Here is an 18885-nt window from a genome sequence, read left to right as displayed (position 1 = left end):
ACACTGAAGTGTCCCATTACTGCCCAGTCCTAATGATCTCCTCCCCACCCGGAAGTCCTGGAAGTCATTCAGACAGCTACTCACTGTGTCTCCCCTTTCTCCTTTTTCCTGCACTTTTCTCTGAGGTTGTACCTGGTGTGAGCAAGCTCTTGCTAGCAAACCTGTTAGTCTCTCTCTTCGTGTAAATTAATCATTTGAATCCCAAAATGTGTCCACGAGGCCTGAGGCCTACTCTCATCTCACATGAGAGCAAAAGACTGAAGCTAAAGACAGGAAGGGCTGGCCTGCGGTCAGATGGTCAGATATACTTTGCAGCACACAGCTTCTGCCTTCCAGTCAAGAGTCCTTGTGTTATGGTTGGAACTAGGGCAGCTGAGGCCTGTGAGGAAGGAGCTCATAGCTCTTCATTTAGAGGATAGGAGAGAACAGATGGGTAGTTTAAATTTTGGGCATAGTGTAGCTTCCACATTTCCTTTAAATACAGGTTTTGTTGAGATGTTGCATAACTTGCCCCTAACACGTCATTTCTTTGGGAGGAGGGCTGGCCTGCGGATGGTTTGAATCTGGAGGCCTTGGGACAGTGCGGTGCCCATGAGCGTGAATGATCTTTTCCCTGTGCAAAGGCCATGGGGCTTCAGGCTCTTTCCCCTGACTGGGCTATGATGAACTTAAGGAGTGACACAAAAGGCTATTTTGCTTTTGCTCAGGGCAAAGGAAGGCAGCAAAAGAAGAGAGGATGAAGAGCTCATCTTTCGGATGAGTTGCACATCTGAGTCCTGGTGAGGGAGAGGCCGGCACTGAGCCCACAGACCTGGTTCTAGGACATCACGTTGTTCGGTTTTGCTTACCTAGTCACATCTGTGTTCTTACTCAATGCTCACTGGGTCACCACACAGCCTCTCCCCAACTCTGCACAAGTTCCCATTTAGCCTTCTAAACTGGTAGGACTTACTGCTTATGTCTGGCAGGCAGGTCTACTCAGCCTATCCTTGAACCTGGAAATCCACCTGCCTCTGCCTCTCAAGGGCTGGGATTAAAGGTGCATTGTCACCACAACGTGACTTTACTCATTGACTCCTTGTGCTGAGGAGTCCCCCAGATCATTGCAGTTAAATCCCAACCTACCCCAGCTCTGACATCTGCTGCAATTCTCCCTTGGCAAGAAGAACATTAGCTTTGCTTAAATTGGTGACCACCCTGCTCCCTTCAGCACTCTGGCAGTTCCTCTTTTTCTGCCTGAGATAAATAAACAAAATGTAGACTTTTGTCCAAATGTCCAATCGTGAAGATGAGAACAGCTTTGGGAAGGGTTATGTGAGATATCAGACCAGGGAGAGAGAAATCTATTTGCAACTTTTTTGTTTGTGTGGGTGGTTTCTTATAGTCATACAGAGATCTAAGCTCCTATGCATATCCTGACTTCAAATTCAGCTTTCCCTCTCAAAATTTTTAAAATTCCCATGGCCGAGTGTGGTGGTCCATTTCCAAGACTGTGGCAGGACTATAAACTGGGCTAGCCTGGGCTATGTGGTAAGATGTTCCCCAAATCAAAGGTCTTGTTTAGTACCCACAACTCCGCACATTCGATACAGTAAGTGTTAATCTAGGAACCTACAGGGACTCATTCCTACTGAAGTCAGTGTTTGGGTTTTAGACTCAGTCTACCATCTGCTGCCCTGAGGCTGCTAGGAGTGCTCAGCCAAAGCCCTAACTACACGATTCATTTGGTGTTTTCAGTACCTAAGCTGTAATGACACCAACTTAAGAGTTTCTGCTACCCCCTCCCTCACATGTTTTTAAAAACAAAAACCTAAGGGTGGAGTTTGAGTTCCTCATAACCAGGTCTTTACTAAGCTGGAGGTGCAGACTGATGGGGACTGAAACACTGTAGACAGTCTGTTTAAGTCTCTTCCCATAAAAGGCAATACCTAATTTCCTGTACACAACAGGTCAGTAGTTTTTGCCTAGAAAAAGCTCAGAGGTCAACATCACTTCTAGGGCTGGAGAGATGGCTCAGTGGGTAAGAGCACTGGCTGCTCTTCCAGAGGTCCTGAGTTCCATTCCCAGCAACCACATGGTGGCTCACAACCATCTGTAATGGGGACCTGATGCCCTTTTGGCATGCAAGTGTACATACAGCTAGAGCACTCATATACATAAAATAAAAATCTTTTTTTTTTTTTTGGTTCTTTTTTTCGGAGCTGGGGACCGAACCCAGGGCCTTGTGCTTCCTAGGCAAGCGCTCTACCACTGAGCTAAATCCTCAACCCCAAAAATCTTTTAAAAAAACATTACTTCTGAAGACTTTATTAGAATCCCATTTTGATGATAACCATCTCACTGAGCTATTTTAGGAAATTTTTCTTGGTTCTGGAAATTGAACCCAGGATGTCATAATGCTCCCACGGTTACATTCCCAGCTTGCTGAGTTATCTTTAAAGTGTGGCAAGGTTCCTGGTCTCCTTCATGGATTCACGTGGCTTTCAGAGGCAAGGTAGGACAATGCTGATTTCTGATAAGATGGGTTTAAGGGTCCAGACCAGCAACACCATCAAAGTCCACGAGGGAGTAGTAAGCACAATGTGCCTGGAGTGTAGTCCTTGAGTACATTCCTTGGGTACACATTAACTTATGACATTGATCCTGATTACAAACAAACTTTGCCCCATCTCAGCTGGCAGCCATGAGAAAGGCAGATAGGTGTCAGTCTATAAAAGGAGACGGGAACTGCCCCCTGGCTTTCAGGCTCCAACATCTTCCTTTTGCCAAGATGCTACAGCTAAAACTCTTTGCAGTGCTTCTGACTTGCCTGCTGCTGCTGGGCCAGGTAAGAAACACACATGTATGTTGGACATAGTAGTGGCGTGGCACTCAGACTCAGTTCTTAGAAATGCGGTTCAAACTCCTGTAACCTGGAAAGAGCCCTTCTGAGGGTGTGCAGCAGAGGGTGGGTGCTTCCTCAGCTAAAGTAAATATGCCTTTGCTCTACAGGCCCAAAGCTCCCCAGTACCAGAACTGAGTTCAGCAAAGAGAACCCGGAGAATGACCCCATTTTGGAGAGGGGTTTCCCTCAGACCCATTGGTGCCTCATGTCGGGATGATTCGGAGTGTATCACAAGACTATGCAAGTATGTGATAAACCTGGGTACAGGGTGGACCAGAGAGCACTGGGAACCTGGGAGAGATGAGATCAGAAAACACAGAGCCAGGGGTAAAGCTGAGATGGGAGGGAGGGAGGGAGGGAGGGAGGGAGGGAGGGAGGGAGGGAGGGAGAGAGAGAGGAGAGACAGACAGACAGACAGACAGACAGACAGACAGACAGAGTGAGCACGCACTATGGAGCTGCAAACGTCATGGAGGAGAGTTCCTGGATAGCCAAGAACCTGAACACTGGACAGATGAAACAGAAAAAGGAGGCAGCAGGTGTCCCGGGACTCCTTAGGGCTACACCCAATCTTTTTTTTTTTTTTTTCTTCTTTTTTTTTTTTTTCCGGGGCTGGGGACCGAACCCAGGGCCTTGCGCTCGCTAGGCAAGCGCTCTACCGCTGAGCTAAATCCCCAACCCCGGCTACACCCAATCTTAATCACTTCTTTTCCTCCCCTGCTAGAAGACGACGCTGTTCCCTGAGTGTGGCCCAGGAGTGACAGTCATACTGGGGAAGTCACCTCCAACAGTGCTCCGTTCTATGGAATATTGTTAACTGCATTTTGGTTGGAGAAACTTAAGTGAAGCAATCTTGTGTTTTTAATATTTAAAGACAGATACTTGCTTTAAACTGGTCTCCATTTCTTATTAGACTGTTGTTGATTTGTACAGACGTAACTTTGTCAGAGTTTATTTTTCTACAATACTATTAAATGTCTCAAATCTAAGTACTGGCAGTCTGGAATTGACACATGGTTGGCTCCTTCACACCTTATAGATGACAGTAGTTGCTCCCTAACCAGTGCTGCTCCACCTGGGAGGTGAGGTGAGTATTCATTCTTCCATGAATCTCATGCGAGCAGGACAGAGGCAATGTTTAACAATAGTGACTCTTGGCAGAGCAGACACCATGGCTCTGTACTTTGCAAAGAACTTTTTAGGCTGGCATGTGCCACCTGAGGATGTGTAAAAGTTTGTCTATAACTTTATAAACATGAATCAGAAATCCAAAAAAAGGTCATGCCTTTAATCTCAGTATCAGGGAGGTGGAGGCAGAGGCAGGCTGATCTCCATAGGTTCAAGGAAAGTCAGGTCTATACAGTGAGTTTCAGGCTAGCCAGGGCTACACAGTGAGACCTGTCTAAGGAAAACAAAACAAAACCAAACCAAAAAAAAAAAAAAAACCCAAATAAATAAATAGTAAAAATAAACAATAGTTTATGTCTTCAGAGCATCAAGAAAGACTGAAGATGTCTGTTGGTGTAGGACAACTGAGATTCATGGACAGGACCCATGGCCATGAGGCCAACATTTTTTAAAAAATTTATTTTATGTGCATTGGTGTTTTCTCTGTATTCATGTCTGTGTAAGGGTGTTAGATTCCCAGGAACTGTAGTCACAGACAGCTGTGAGCCACCATATAAGTGCTGAGACTTGAACCTGGGTCCTCTGGAAGAGCAGCAGGCAGTGCCCTTAACTTCTTCTTTTTTTTTGGTTCTTTTTTTTCGGAGCTGGGGACCGAACCCAGGGCCTTGAGTTTCCTAGGTAAGCGCTCTACCACTGAGCTAAATCCCCAGCCCCATGCCCTTAACTTCTAAGCCATCTCTCCAGTCCTGAGTCCAAAATTTCTGTAACCAAAAAATGAGACCTGTGCTGGTGGGACCAGACCTTTACAGAGTCAGACTGGACCCCCTAAGACACAAAGAGCAACTACACAAAAAGACCACGATAGGAGCTGAAGAAGTGAGAGCACAGTGCATATAAACGTTATACAGAAAAGCTATCTGATATTTATTAAACTTAGTTTCTCCAGCTATGGTTTGGCATTATACAAAGCATCATAATGACACAGTAGAGTTAAAAAGAGTTTTACAAATTGAAATGTGATACCCTTGTCTCCAAATATTTTAATTGCCATAAATTTGTTTAAAAATACACATTAAACGCATGTTTGACACTCTAAACTCTCTATAATCTCGATACCACAAAATACATATAATATACTATACAGATGTGGAAAATCTAGTTAGTATGTAATACTTTGCTCACCATTAACAGCTCGTTATGTGAATGCACATACTGACTTAGAAACCCTAGCTTTTGAGCCCCAAAGTACCTCTGAAATTTAACATATTGCAACAAATAAAAATCACAGTATACAATTGAAATTTTGGTTCAAAGTGTCAGATGCCTAGATATTTTGGATAAAAGAAACATAAGACAACGCTTGGATCATGTACAAGATAAAGGCCTCTCCTACCAGCAACAGAGCCTTTCAGAAGAGTCACCAGGCCTGTACTTTATCAACTGTGTTACTTCCCCTCCAAAACCCTCCCCAAATATCAAACCATTATTTACCAAAGGATTTTAATTTCAAATAAAAAGATCTTCAATAAATATATACGCATTTCCATCCTCCATATATAAAATTTCTCAGAGTCATTCAAAACGGAGGCTAGGTAGAAATTTCCCTAACTGTGCTTAACCAACCTAGTGTCTGGCCCTCAAGTGGGGCCTTTGCAGGCCCTGCCAATTAAGCCAGCGCTGTTGGCTAGCGCCACCCCTACCCTCGCCCACGTACTGTCAAATGCTCACATCAGTGATGTGCCAGGTGTGAGCATAATGGGGACACCTCTGAATCAGCGACAAGCTCAACCATACGGACGCTGTGGCACTGGTTTGAAAGGCAGCACTTCCAAATCGACATCTTCCAGAGAGGTACAGAACAGGCAGAAAACCCCAGTGGCTAAAAGCTGAGAAGAAACCTCACACAGAAGCAGCACAGTCAAAACCAAGTATGGTTAGGGTTTCTGGGTAGGAGCTTGTCCACGTTCATCTGAGAGCTTTCTCCATATTTAAGGATGATGATTCTGCTGAGCTGATCAATGACAGCAAGGAGAGGCGCATGCAGACATTCCTGAAAATCAACTTCTTAAATGTTAGCAATTGAAGCTGCTGAAACCTCTGGCTACTGAGACTTCACCTGAACACCTTGTTCTAAACGCCATTCACAAGGCAAGCGTAGCTTCTTTTCTGTCCCCTGGGTCTGCAAACGGCAGGTTCTTTTTCATCAACCAAGGGGTCATGTAAACAGTTCTGCAGGCCAGCATCCTCTTACTCCACTTTGCTCTTCTCACAGGGAGACGTCTGGGTGGTGCATGCTGGTCTCGAGCTGCCAGTCCAAGCACTAGAACTAAAGCATGCACTACCACACCTGGTTGACCAAGTAACTTTTAAATGTATCTAGTTTGTGGAGAGTGGCCTGGTGTCTCAGGCTCTCTATCTGGCAAAGGATGCTCTTTGTCTCAGGGTATGCAGCAGCACAACTGGCTTTCTCTAACCTTAAGAATGTTACTTGCTGGCTTGCTTTTCTGGTCTGAATGCCTCCACTGGTAGGCATGGGAAAGGTACATTTACAGGTGTGACAGCTGGCCAGGTCAGTGCATCGTCCCAGACCCTCATTCAGTACTTTTTCCTACTGATTTCACTCATAGCAACACTAGGTGTACAATATTACTGGAAAAGAAGTCTGCCTCTCTAATTGAAATGTGAAGCTGGGCGGGATTTGTGTTCCACATCCTGGAAGAATAGGAGTTACAGGAGTCTGGATTTGAACAAGGTGCTCTGGCTTTCCAAGTCACTTAGGTATAGTCTAAACACCATTCCACCCACCTAAAACAGTCATCCTCAGTAGATGTCCTTGGGACCCAGACACCTACAGACTCCTATAAATCAAAATATACAATGAAGCCATTTTGTTCAATTAGCTATTGGAAAATTAAAATCTTTCCCACCCTGTAAGAGCCCTATTATACTACAGAAGGGCTCAAATAGATTTCAAAAGTTAATTTACTACAAATCATAGTAATTAAGCTTTAACAATCTAAAGGAATACACATTGCATCCTTGAATGTTAATATTCAAGGTGCCAAGAACAAAGTGTCTTAGATCAATTTAATAAATAATGTGGAAATAGTTGCACTAAGCTAAAATACTAAACACACACATTTTGACAAACTAATTCCATGTTTTCATACATACATACGTACATATATATAAAGTGTGTATGTGTACATAATTTTAAGATCCAAAGTCGCATACCCTCATACCTAGAAGTGTACAGCATCCCCCTTCTCAACTGAGCTAGGCATCACCCAATGGAGCTATTACTGGTTGCACTGAAAACTCCTCTGAGCACCAGCCCCAGGCAGTGCTTGTATTCCTGACAAGAGCCTTTGTAGGCCCTGGCTACACAATGCAAGTTCATTCATTAAACGGCAACGTACCGAAGTTTCAGCTGTTAAATACAAATGATGCTCTCTAATCTAGCTGATTAAACCTTTAATGAAAAGAAACGAAGAACAATTTTAAAACAAAAGAACAACAGCGACTCTAAAGCCACAAGTGTGTCATTCAAAGTGCAGCCCAGATGCCTATAAATCCCTAGTGTAAGAGCTTCCCAGAAAAAACCAACAGCAGCAACAGCAGCAATGTGGACGCATGTACACCCGACTCTGAACTGCTTTTATAGTGGAGAATTAAGTCAGTAGTGGTCAATCTTCTCCCTTTAGCGGCTATATCTGTGACTTTATTTGAAGCACTTACTGGTAATAAAGTGACTTCATAGCTTTTTGCCCAGAAAAAATGTGTCACTGAGCAAGGAAAGGGCTGGGTGCTCTCCAGCCAGAATGGGACATGGGCTAGGCTGTGTAATCTTGAATGCCTGGAGGGGAGTGCTCCCCATAGCCCAGCCTCTCCCAGGCAGGACCACTGTGACAGGTGTGAGATGCCTGCCCAGAGTCCAATGGTGCATGCTGCTGCCTCCTGGCACAGAAATGTGATCTTCAGAGCAGTGAACTGAGTATTAATGACAGCTGCTATTTCTATCCCTAACTACACAGTGAGTGCAAGCTTCAGACTAGGTTTGTAGCCACTTGTCAAATCATCTTTCAATGGCTAAAACACACCAAGGGTGCCTACTGAGAGGGGGGAGTGATCACTTGTAAAGGAGTAAGGTATGTGCTGAACAAGACTGAGACAAAACATCTGAGAAGAGACACAAAGAGTGTATAGTCTCACACACTATGACATCAAATCACTTAGGATCGGATTTTGATCCATTGCCCATTTCTACCTGGTGAGGAAAATCCTCCACAATGAAAGGTTTAACAGTTTCATTCTCCAAGAATTGACAGTTTTAAAGAGAAAACATCTTAAAGCAGCACCATAAACATGTAGGAAACTCTGCTTTAACACGAGTCAGAGCCACTCTAGAGTGTGCTGCACACAGACCAGAGCTGGAAAGCAGAGCCCCAGCACTGCAGCTGCTGAAGGCTGAAAGCATAGAGGGCGCTTGTTCTACTTCTAAGACCTCCCTGAAATTAAGGAGCCAGCATGAGAGAGAAGAGGCAAGGACAGGACACACAACTGTTAGACCACGGAGGTTACTAGCACGAGAGGAAACAACGGCCTCTGAAGAAGTATTCCTTAAATACACTATGATTAAACTAGAAAGGTACAGAGGCAATTTCTTCAAGGGAAAAGTGTTAAATTCAGCATAAGCTGTAGATATCAACCCTCAACACTATGTAAAAACAATGAGACACAAAGCAGTTAAGCTCTGTAACTATGAGACTGCAGGCCAAAGCTCACTATCTTCAGGAGCAGGCAGTGAAGGGGAGCAGGGAAGATTTCTAGCCCTCTTTCCCCTGTTCCATTCAAGTCTCAATAATCAACTGCTATTAAGAGGGAACTTTTCCCTAATTGGATGAATTTTTGGAATGAGAAGGAAAAGCCATTTTTGAAGCAGCATTATACCCAATTGATTACACTAAGTCAGATACCAAAGTACTAGCTTTTCTGAAGGAATCTATTTTAATGTGTCTCTAAAGGAAGATTTAAAATCAAAGAGAATTTGAAATTATTATTGTAGAGGACCAACCATGCATGGCTAATCTGGTCCCAGCATAAAACTTTATCTGTAAACAATCCATAGAGTTATCATTTAAAGTTAAGATTTAAGGCACACCAGACATGACGGGGGTCACTAAAAAGAAGTATAGAGGAAGAGAGACATTCCTTGCCCTTCCCTGCTATACGCACCTTGTCGGGAACAGTAGTTTGATAAGGAATTGTTACAGAGCTGGCTTCCTAAGCACTACCCCTATTACTTCCCCCTTTCCAAGAAAGCTCATATTGAGCTAAGTTACATATTTTTCTAGTATATTTTCTTTCTTTCTTTAATGTGACGAGGGATCATGTAGCTCAGGCTAGCCCCAAACTCACTGTCTAGCTTTATGTAGCTTGAGGATGACCCTGACCTCCTGACCCTCCTGTCATCACTTCCCAGTGCTGGGATTACAGACATGCACAACCATGCCCAGCTGCTACTGTGAGTTTTACAATCCTGTCAAAAGTGTCCATCGTTGATGAGGATCTTTGGAAAGCGAAATTCATTATCTCCACATTAAAACACTGGGACACCTCCTTTCAGCTCCAGTTACTACTGCACTGTCATATCTGAGCATCACAATCTCTCCACCATAGGGGAAATCTGCAGACATTATCAATGAATACAGGCTGCAGCCTTCAGAAACTGGGCCACTGTTTTTAGGAGTAACTTACTCTGTTTCAGTGAAGTGTCAAATGAGTAAAACAAAAAGGAATAGAAGGTTTAATGAGCTCATAGTTTAAGATTGTCCTTTAGGAGCCATGCAGCATCACGTGCCTCCCTAGCAATCTGCTTTCTGTAATGCATTAGATGCAATGTAGTCACCTTGTGAGTGCTAGTGTTACCAACACACATTCACAGTTTCGAAATAATGCATACCAAACCAGACCCACCCCATCTCTGCACCCATGTAGAATGCCATCTCCTCATGCTTAAATGACTTTTCACATGTGAAGAGCATCCTCAATATCAAGCATAAACCCTACAATAGTGGAACTGTAGTAAGACTTAAAAGAACACAGGTGAGTAGCTGTAGAAAGAACAAGTCCTGTCTTGGACAAGCCAACTCTTAAGTAACACAGCTCCCAAAATATATAAATAAAATGCTTACATTAAATTTATGCTAAATATTCAACAGAATAAATTTATAGGCAGAAATACTAAGCTTTAAACAAGCTCCAATCTGGGAACTTGAAAAATGAAAATAAATAGAATTTTACTTGATTATTTATGAATTGCAACTGGAATTCCAATTACTAAAACCATCTTGTGATGTACTGCATGTTTAGAACATTTAAATACTAGTCACATTAGAAATATTGAAAGGGTCAATTGATTAGATGGCTTTGGGCTATAGAAACAACAACATGAACCAGAGGAGAGAACCAGTCCTCATTCTTAGTGTCGACTAGGTGTGTGTCATGGCAGTTTTCCTTTGTGATGGGACACAGTGTTGTGGAAAAAATCAGAGGCAACGAGAGTATGTTCAGTTCAAGATATCAGCTTGGCATCCTGCCGAAGCCAATGCAGTCCCTGCCGGGTGTAACGAGCCAGATCTGTCATGATGCTTGCATTAAAGATGAGAGGGCCCATCACTTTGTCCAGTTCAGCAAAGAATTCTAGAAAATTAAAAACATTCATTAAGTATTATGCATTCTTCACTGATTTACTGTAAAATAGCATGTCTCCCACACTAAAGGTCTCTACAGAATCTCAGGTTCAGGAAGTAATACATTTTATACAGAATGTATGGTAATAAATTGCAAATAAATAACACTGATGAAAATGGTCAACTGCTACTACACATTAAAAATGGGGTCCCATTGGCACATGTGCAGCACCCCACTAGATTACTCAAAAGCACTCTCTACCTGTTATTTCTGTGCAAGAAGCCTTCTGGAGAGAAGGCTCAGTGGTTAACAGCACTGGCTGCTCTCCTAGGGAACCTGGGTTCAATTCCCAGCACCTACATGGTAGCTCACAACTGTCTGTAACTAACTCCAGTTTCAGGGAATATGACACTCTCAGACAAGACATGCAGGCAAAAACACTAATGCACATAAAACAGAATAAATAAATCATTTTTTAAACAAGTAGTAAACAGGAAATAGTGTTAGTGTGTTCCCACACTAGCCCCTGTGTAACTCCATGAAAGTCTGTAACAGGGGCTGGGGATTTAGCTCAGTGGTAGAGCGCTTACCTAGGAAGCGCAAGGCCCTGGGTTCGGTCCCCAGCTCCGAAAAAAAGAACCAAAAAAAAAAAAAAAAAAAAAAAAAAAAGAAAGTCTGTAACAAACCTTTCTGCTATTATCAGATGCCCTGTACCACCAATACATCCCTTCTTTTTAGCCAGAAGTTTAAAAACTGAAAGGACAGAAATAAGGACTCCTCCTCAGGGAGAAACAATGGCTCTCCATCAGGATGGCGTGAACCAGAAGAGAGGACAGTGTCCTAGATTCTGACTCCACTGTAGTGTTGGGAGCAGACAGGGATGGAGTATTTGAATACTTCTCTAAAAAGAAAGCTCTCAGATAAGCAGAGAAAAAGGTTGTTAAAAAACTACCCAATAACCAAGAAAGGTAAGAAATGATCTGACACTTAAGGGGAAATGTCTCTATAGAAATTCCAACTAATAATGCAGAAGGAATGGCAGAACAGAATATTGCTGATGGTTTTTCTTTGCTCCCTCACTCCCTTCCTGAATGGGTTTCACACACTTAGGCTGCTCTAAACTCCAATGATAACCTCAAACTCTTGATTCTTACACCTTCTGCTCCCAATTCCTGGAATTACAGGCAGATGAAGTGCAAGTTTCTGGTTGTGTCATGTGATGATGTTCGGAGAGAACATGAGTAGGACTCAATAGACAGTGATTCGGACACTTGTATAGCTAGCTGTGCAACACACTTCGTTGGTCTCTCATCTTTGCTGATCTTCACTTTATTGAGAGAGGCACTAGCAGAGAACTCTTGGCATTCCGGCTGGTCCTGGTCACTCCCACAGACTCTGCTGATTCAGCAGAGGTCTGGCAGTTTCTGCTGGATTGTGCCAACACTTCTGTTTGGTGACACTTTTGAACTGGACTGTTGTTATCCCGACATTACTGAACTGGGAGGCTGGTATCCTTACAATGGAGATTGGAATTGCCCCAAGGAATCACTGCTAAACAGGTTCCCATTCCCTTACCGATTTACCTTCTTCCCTACCTTTGTATGGTGGGCTAGAAAAGGGGTCGAAATGTTTGAGAACCCTTATTAAAGAAGGTTTTAAAAAATCTAAGCTTGGGGCTGGGGATTTAGCTCAGTGGTAGAGCGCTTACCTAGGAAGCACAAGGCCCTGGGTTCGGTCCCCAGCTCCGAAAAAAAGAACCCAAAAAAAAAAAAAAAAAAAAATCTAAGCCTACAGGCAGGCACCACTATGCCTGGCACATAATCAATTTTTTTATTTCCTGATAATGGAGCGAGGCAATAGTCATCATGGATGTCAAAAGTGTAAGTTAAAGTTTAAAAGGAAATGTTATGTCATGCTCATCAAAGTGACACCACATAATAACCTATTGATCTTAAAATTTGGTCTTGCAATGTACGTCAGACTGGTTTCCAACTTGCAATCCTTCTGAGACTATAGGTCTGCTTCACCAAGCTCAGTCTGATGATTATTTACTTATTTACTTACTGAATTTGGGTTTTTACTGAGATAGGGTTTCTCTATGTAATGGCCTTGGCTATCCTGGAACTTGCTCTTAGAACAGGCTGGCCTTGAACTCAAAAGATGCACCTGCCTTTGGCCTTCCAAGTGTTGGGATTAAAGGCATGTGCCACCACCAACTGGCTCAGATCTGATGAATCTTTAATGTCAATACAGGGTAAAATCTGTGGTGATTTGAAAAAAAAAAAAAGGGTCCCCCTAAGCCCATAATGAGTGAGTTAGGAGGCATGGTCATATTGGAACAGGTGTGTCTTGGTGGAATAGATGTGGCCTTGTTGGCGGAAGTCTATCTCTGTGGTCAGGCTTGGAGGTCTCAGAAGCCCAAGCCAGGTCTAGTGGCATCACTGTTACTTCTGCTGCCCACAGAGCCAGATGTAGAACTCTCAACTACCTCTCAACTACCTGTGTGCCCTGTGTGCCACCATGCTTCCTGTCATGATGATAACGGACTAAATCTCTGAACTGTATGCCAGCCTCAATCAAATGGTTTCATTAATAAGAGTTGCAGTACTCATGGTGTCTGTTCACAGCATCAGAACATTAACACAATACCTTAGGTATCTAGGTATATCCTAACAAGATGCACCATCTCGAGCATTATATCTAAATTACTAAACTCGAATCTAATCAATAGAAAGGAACGAAGAAAGATAAAATAACAAATGTAATGACAGCATGAGGAAGTAATGGTCATATGCAGAATGACAATCTACCATTCAGCTTCTTCTCAACATCAATGGCACGGACAAATAAGGGGGAGAGCTACTCAAGACACTTAAAAATGTAGCACTTAGACCTTGCTTGGATACTCTACAAAACAAATCCAACTGCTAGATTTTTAATAGTTCTCTCTCTCTTACACTTATCTGTCTGTGGATGTGTCACAGTGTACTTATATTGAGTCAGAGGAAAACTCTGTGAAGAGACCAATGAAGCCTTCCACCAAGTAGGTCCTGGGGTTTGGACTCAGGCTTTGTGGTAAGCACCTTTACCTACTGAGCCATCTTGCAGATCCCAACTGCTATATATATTGTTCAAGGTATATTTGAGACTACAAGGGAAAGTTGATGGTAGACAAGGTGCTCCCTCCTGAGCTACATACAACATAAAGAATAGAGAGATATTTGTCCTACACCAAGAACTACTTCTAGTTTAGCTTGTGTCAGCAGTACTACAAAAGTTGTTTGTGTATGTCCCTTCCCCACATCAGTCCGTCTGTTCCCCATCCTTCATGTTAGGGGCTTAACCAGGGCCTTAAGCATGCTGGGAAAGTCATCTAACAGGGAGCCACACACAGCCCAAGGGTATTTTAACCACGTCTAATCACATTTAGTATGCGACTAAGCAAAGGAGGTTATTAGCAAATTGATTATGATTGCCTTTAAACCACAAAATAAAGTAAATGATCTCCACATACTTAACTAAATTACAAACATTTCTTTTAACTATTCTTATCATCAAAGTTTATCCAGTGCCCAACAAACCTTTTTGTTCTTTGGAAAGCTGTTCAGCTTGGTCCCAAATTTCTGTGGCATAGAGGAAGTTAGATGTAACCTGGACATAGCTTGCTGCCATCTGGTGGATTTTCTGTGGAATGGTCACCGAAGAACCACTTGCTGAAGCACTACTTCCCCCAGAAGAGTAACTTCCAGAATTGCCTGGTGACAGCTTTGGAGAAACAGGGGAGGGCATCCCAACAGCTTTGCTGCACACAAAGAGAAACAGGATGTTTATTCACACACACACACACACACACACACACACACACACACACACACACTGAATACTATGAAATCAGCATCCTACAAGATGGATGTCACCCTGGGCTCCTGTCTCAAAAGAACAAATTAAAAAAAGACACAGATCAATGGGAGAGCACTTGTCAGCATGCAAAAGGTTTTACACTAGCTCTAGGAAATCAGTAGACAAGGGAAAATGAGAGAATGTCAACTCACATTAACACAAAGACTCCAAAGATAGACTCAGAAAATGAAAAAGAAAATGTAAAGTTTGCAGGGTGTTTGTTCCCCTTTCAGGTGTAGGTGGAAGGGGTCAATGTGGAAATGGAAGATAAATCAAAACCAAGCCACTATACTCTAGCAATGAAAAGATCTGAGTAAAGTTAAAACCACTGTAACAAGTCTAAATAACTATGAAAATCAACCTGGGAAGAATCCATGTACTGTTAAAAACTTATCTGGGGGCTAGTGACATGGCTCAGGGGTAAGGGTGCTTGCCACCAAGCCTGACAACATATGAACATCCATGAACCTATACGGTAGAAGGGAAGAAACAAAACCAAACTAAGGGCTGGAGAGATAGCTCAGCGGTTAAGAGCACTGACTGCTCTTCTAGAGGTCATGAGTTCAATTCCCAGCAACCACATGGTGGCTCACAACCATCTGTAAAGAGATCTGATGCCCTCTTCTGGTGTATCTGAAGACAGCTACAGTGTACTTATATATAATAAATGAATAAAAAAAAATTGATCTTTAAAAAAAAAAAAAACAAACTAAAAGCCAACTCAGATGTCTGAGTTGTTGACATGTCTCATTACTAACCTTTCTAAAATTCTTTACATTTACAATTACTAAATTGGAAAGAATAACTTAAAAATACTTTTCTAGAGGCAAAACTCAGTAGGAAAGCATGCAAAAAGCCCTGGGTTCAATTCCAAACACTAAAAAATAAAATTTAAAATACCCTACTAGAGATTGTAATACTTTAAAGGTAGCAACCATTTTGCTGTCCATTTCTAATCTGATCCACAAATAAATTAATCAAAAATATTTCAGAAAACAAAATTGTACCTACCTCCCCAAGCCAGGTGAAGGTGCTTGAGAATTACTGTAAGAATTCTGCATGGGAAAAATACATTTATTTAACAGCAATATAGATATAACCTTTAAGACATTCAGTATCTATCTTCCAAAGTTGATCTTAAGAACTTTTTAAACATTGGCGCCAGGTTGAAGTCAACTTAGACTAGATGAGACACTATCACAGAAAAAGTAACATGAGGTTAGAGATGGCTCAGTGGTTAGGAGCAACTGTTGCTCTTGCAGACTACTGGCTTTACATCACAGCATCCAAGCTGGGCAACTTTACTCTACTCCACCTAATCTGCGTTTTCCTCTGGCATCTGAGAAAACACACACACACACACACACACACACACACACACACACACACACACACACACACACACAAATCTTCCTCTTTTTTTTAAAGAGTTATTTACTTATTTTTAGGAGTATGCTGTCACTGACACACCTGAAGAGGGGCTTGGATTCCGATACAGACGGTTGTGAGCCACCATGTGCTTGCTGGGAATTGAACTCAGGATCTCTGGGAGAGCAGTCAATGCTCTTAACAGCTGAGCCATCTCTCCAGCCCAAATAAATCTTTAAATGTTTTAGTATTTTTTTATGTACAGGTATTTTTGCCTACATGTATATCTGTGCATCACATGCATTCCAGAGACCAGAGGATGTCAGATCCTATGGGACACAGAGAGTTGTAAGTGGCCATGTGAATGCTGCTGGTTGAATCTGGTCTTTTGTAATAGCAAACAGTGCTCTTAAGCAATAAGCCATCTCTCCAACTCAATAAATCTTTAAAAACAACAACAAAGAGGGTGTGAATAAAAAACAGAAATAAGTTACTAAGTGAAAAGCTAGGTTGTGGATTGGGGATTTAGCTCAGTAGTAGAGCGCTTGCCTAGCAAGTGCAAGGCCCTGGGTTCAGTCCCCAGCTCCTAAAAAAAGAAGAAAGAAAAAAAAGAAAAGCTAGGTTGTTCTAGAAGACTTAAAAGACAATGCAAACAAACAATTAGTAGCCTGGCTTAGTGGCGCACGCCTCTAATCCTAGCACTTAGAAAAGACAGGCAGTGGGTCTCTATGAACTCGAGGCTAGCCAGTCTACAAACGGAGTCCAGGAAAGCTAGGGCTATTACACAGAGAAACACTGTCTTGAAAAACTGAAAACAAACAAACGAACAAATGAACGAACAAACAAAAACCCTAAAAACAATGAATAACAGAGATAAATAAAAGGAAGAGAAAAAACTCACATGGAGACAAGTTATATAATATATAAAACCAGGCAGAAAAGAGAACACCCATGACCCATCTAGTTGTATAAAGAGGAGTTCAGACAAAGAATAAGAGACGCTTGAGGACCTTGTAGGCCAGACCTTGAGTCTATAAGCAACGGTGACTTATGGAGAAGTTTTAAAATCCTAACTACAACAGGATTTCAGGAGAATTTATATGATACTAGTTTGAAATTAAAAAAAAAAAAAGAGGATATTTAGGGCACTACAATAACTTTGTCTGGGCTGGGTGTGTGGGTTGGGCATTTGCTTAGAATGTACAAGCCCTGGGTTTGATCCCTAGTAGTATAAGGAAAAAAAACGAAACCTTGTTTGAAGAAAGGTGGTAGTAAACATGCAAAGAACATTTTCTAGTATAGACATGGCTATTGTTTACAGCTATGGAAATTTTGTAATCCAATATACACATTTGAAGGCTTTCCCTAGAAAGCACAAACTTATCTGAGAATTTCCAAGCAGTAGTTAGTTTGTTCCTCTCGTTATGTTGTGCCTAAATACGAGAGTATCTCTGGGACAGTTTGTCTCTTCGGCGATGGACTGTGTTGTACAGACTTACCTTCAGGTGCTCAGTCAGCGTCTTGGAGTACTTCAGAGCGTTCTCCTTCTTCAGTTTGAACAGCCTCAGGTACAACAATGACTGGCATCTCAGGCTAGGCAATGGGAAAGGGCAGTGTATTTAGACATGGCTACATCTACAGGCAATTTTTCCATTAGATAGGCGTAGAGGCCTGGCTTCATATGAGCCAGGGTCAGTGTTACCTCTCAAACAAAACCAAGAGGTCAGCTTAATATGGAATACACCATAGGGTAAGGAAAGTAGCTAAGAAACTTCTAACATCCCATTAGTACTGACATTCAAAATTAAAACTATACCAACATACCATAATTCAAATAACTTTTAAAAGTTAAGAACTAAAAGTAGACAACTGAAGCAGTGAGTGAAATGGAGTACCCCAGCATCACCCAGCTCACACAGTTCAGACGACACCATTATTGTTCCTGCCCACATACGTAGTAAAGGCCACTTTCACACCCACTGGTCTTTCAGTTCCTTACAAGTTTCCCATTCTTCCCCACAATCCTGCCCCTACCTATGCTGTCACCTCCAGAGCAAGTCTTCAATCTCCCAACCATCTACCTTTATTGAGTAGAGGATTCTTTACTCTTTGAGACAAGGTCTCTCTATTCTATCTTCCTAGATATCCTGAAACTCTATATGTAGACCAGGCTAACCTCAAACTCACAGAGATCCATCTGCCTCTACCTCTGGAGTACTGGGATTAAAAGTATTCTCTTCTTTCACAGAATTTGTTTACATATTCATGTGATTGATTAGTTTCTGTCTCTTCTTACTGGAGTTTAGACTCCATAATGTGCAGAGTAATGTCAGACAGTTTACAGATGCATTTCTAATGTAAACACAGTGCCTGGTCAAGTATGCACCTCAGACAAGTGAACAGATATCTCTCTGGAAGAAACCAAACAGGGTATGGTGTGTTGAATATTCTTGGCCCATGAGAAATGATTCTATTAGGTTGTAAAGCCTTGTTGGAAGAAGTGTGTCACTGTTGGGATGGGCTTTGAGGTCCTATGCTCAAGCTCTGCCCAGTGTGGGAAGAGAGCCTCCTTCTGGATGCCTTCTGATCAAGAACTAGATGTAGGACTCTTAGCTCCGTCTCTAGCACCATGTTTACCTGCCTCCTGCCATGCTTCCTGTCATGATGATAATGGACTGAACCTCTGAAACTGTAAGCCAGGCCCAATTAAATATCTTCCTTTATAAGAGTTGCCTTGGGGGGTTGGGGATTTAGCTCAGTGGTAGAGCACTTGCCTCACAAGCGCAAGGCCCTGGGTTCGGTCCCCAGCTCCAAAAAAAAAAAAAAAAAAAAAAAGAAAAAAAAAAAAAGTTGCCTTGGTCATGGTGTCTGTTCACAGCAACGGAATCCCTAACTAAAACAAGGGGCCTATA

The 18885-nt window shown here is 42.3% G+C and overlaps 2 protein-coding genes across 4 annotated transcripts in view; one reads left to right on the top strand and one right to left on the bottom strand.

The window, feature by feature from the left end:
* The first annotated feature begins 2705 nt into the window (after positions 1-2705).
* On the top strand, positions 2706-3776 carry Leap2 (liver enriched antimicrobial peptide 2). Its single transcript, NM_001393341.1, has 3 exons — positions 2706-2827; positions 2992-3128; positions 3609-3776. Exons 1-3 carry the CDS (start codon positions 2771-2773, stop codon positions 3643-3645), a joined length of 231 nt encoding a protein of 76 aa, NP_001380270.1. The 5' UTR covers positions 2706-2770; the 3' UTR covers positions 3646-3776.
* Positions 3777-4906: 1130 nt separating this feature from the next.
* Aff4 (ALF transcription elongation factor 4) overlaps positions 4907-18885 on the bottom strand; it is an 80027-nt gene continuing 66048 nt past the window's right edge. For all 3 annotated transcript variants that reach the window (NM_001440093.1, NM_001107001.3, NM_001440094.1), the window contains 4 exon segments: positions 4907-10714; positions 14287-14507; positions 15617-15660; positions 17473-17566. In NM_001440093.1, coding sequence (NP_001427022.1) covers positions 10587-10714; positions 14287-14507; positions 15617-15660; positions 17473-17566 — 487 coding nt within the window. In that variant the 3' untranslated portion in view covers positions 4907-10586.

This window comes from Rattus norvegicus, chromosome 10, assembly GCF_021556685.1.
Source record: "Rattus norvegicus strain SHRSP/BbbUtx chromosome 10, alternate assembly SHRSP_T2T, whole genome shotgun sequence".
NCBI classification, from domain to species: domain Eukaryota; kingdom Metazoa; phylum Chordata; class Mammalia; order Rodentia; family Muridae; genus Rattus; species Rattus norvegicus.
This window is presented reverse-complemented; position numbering and strand designations above follow the sequence as displayed.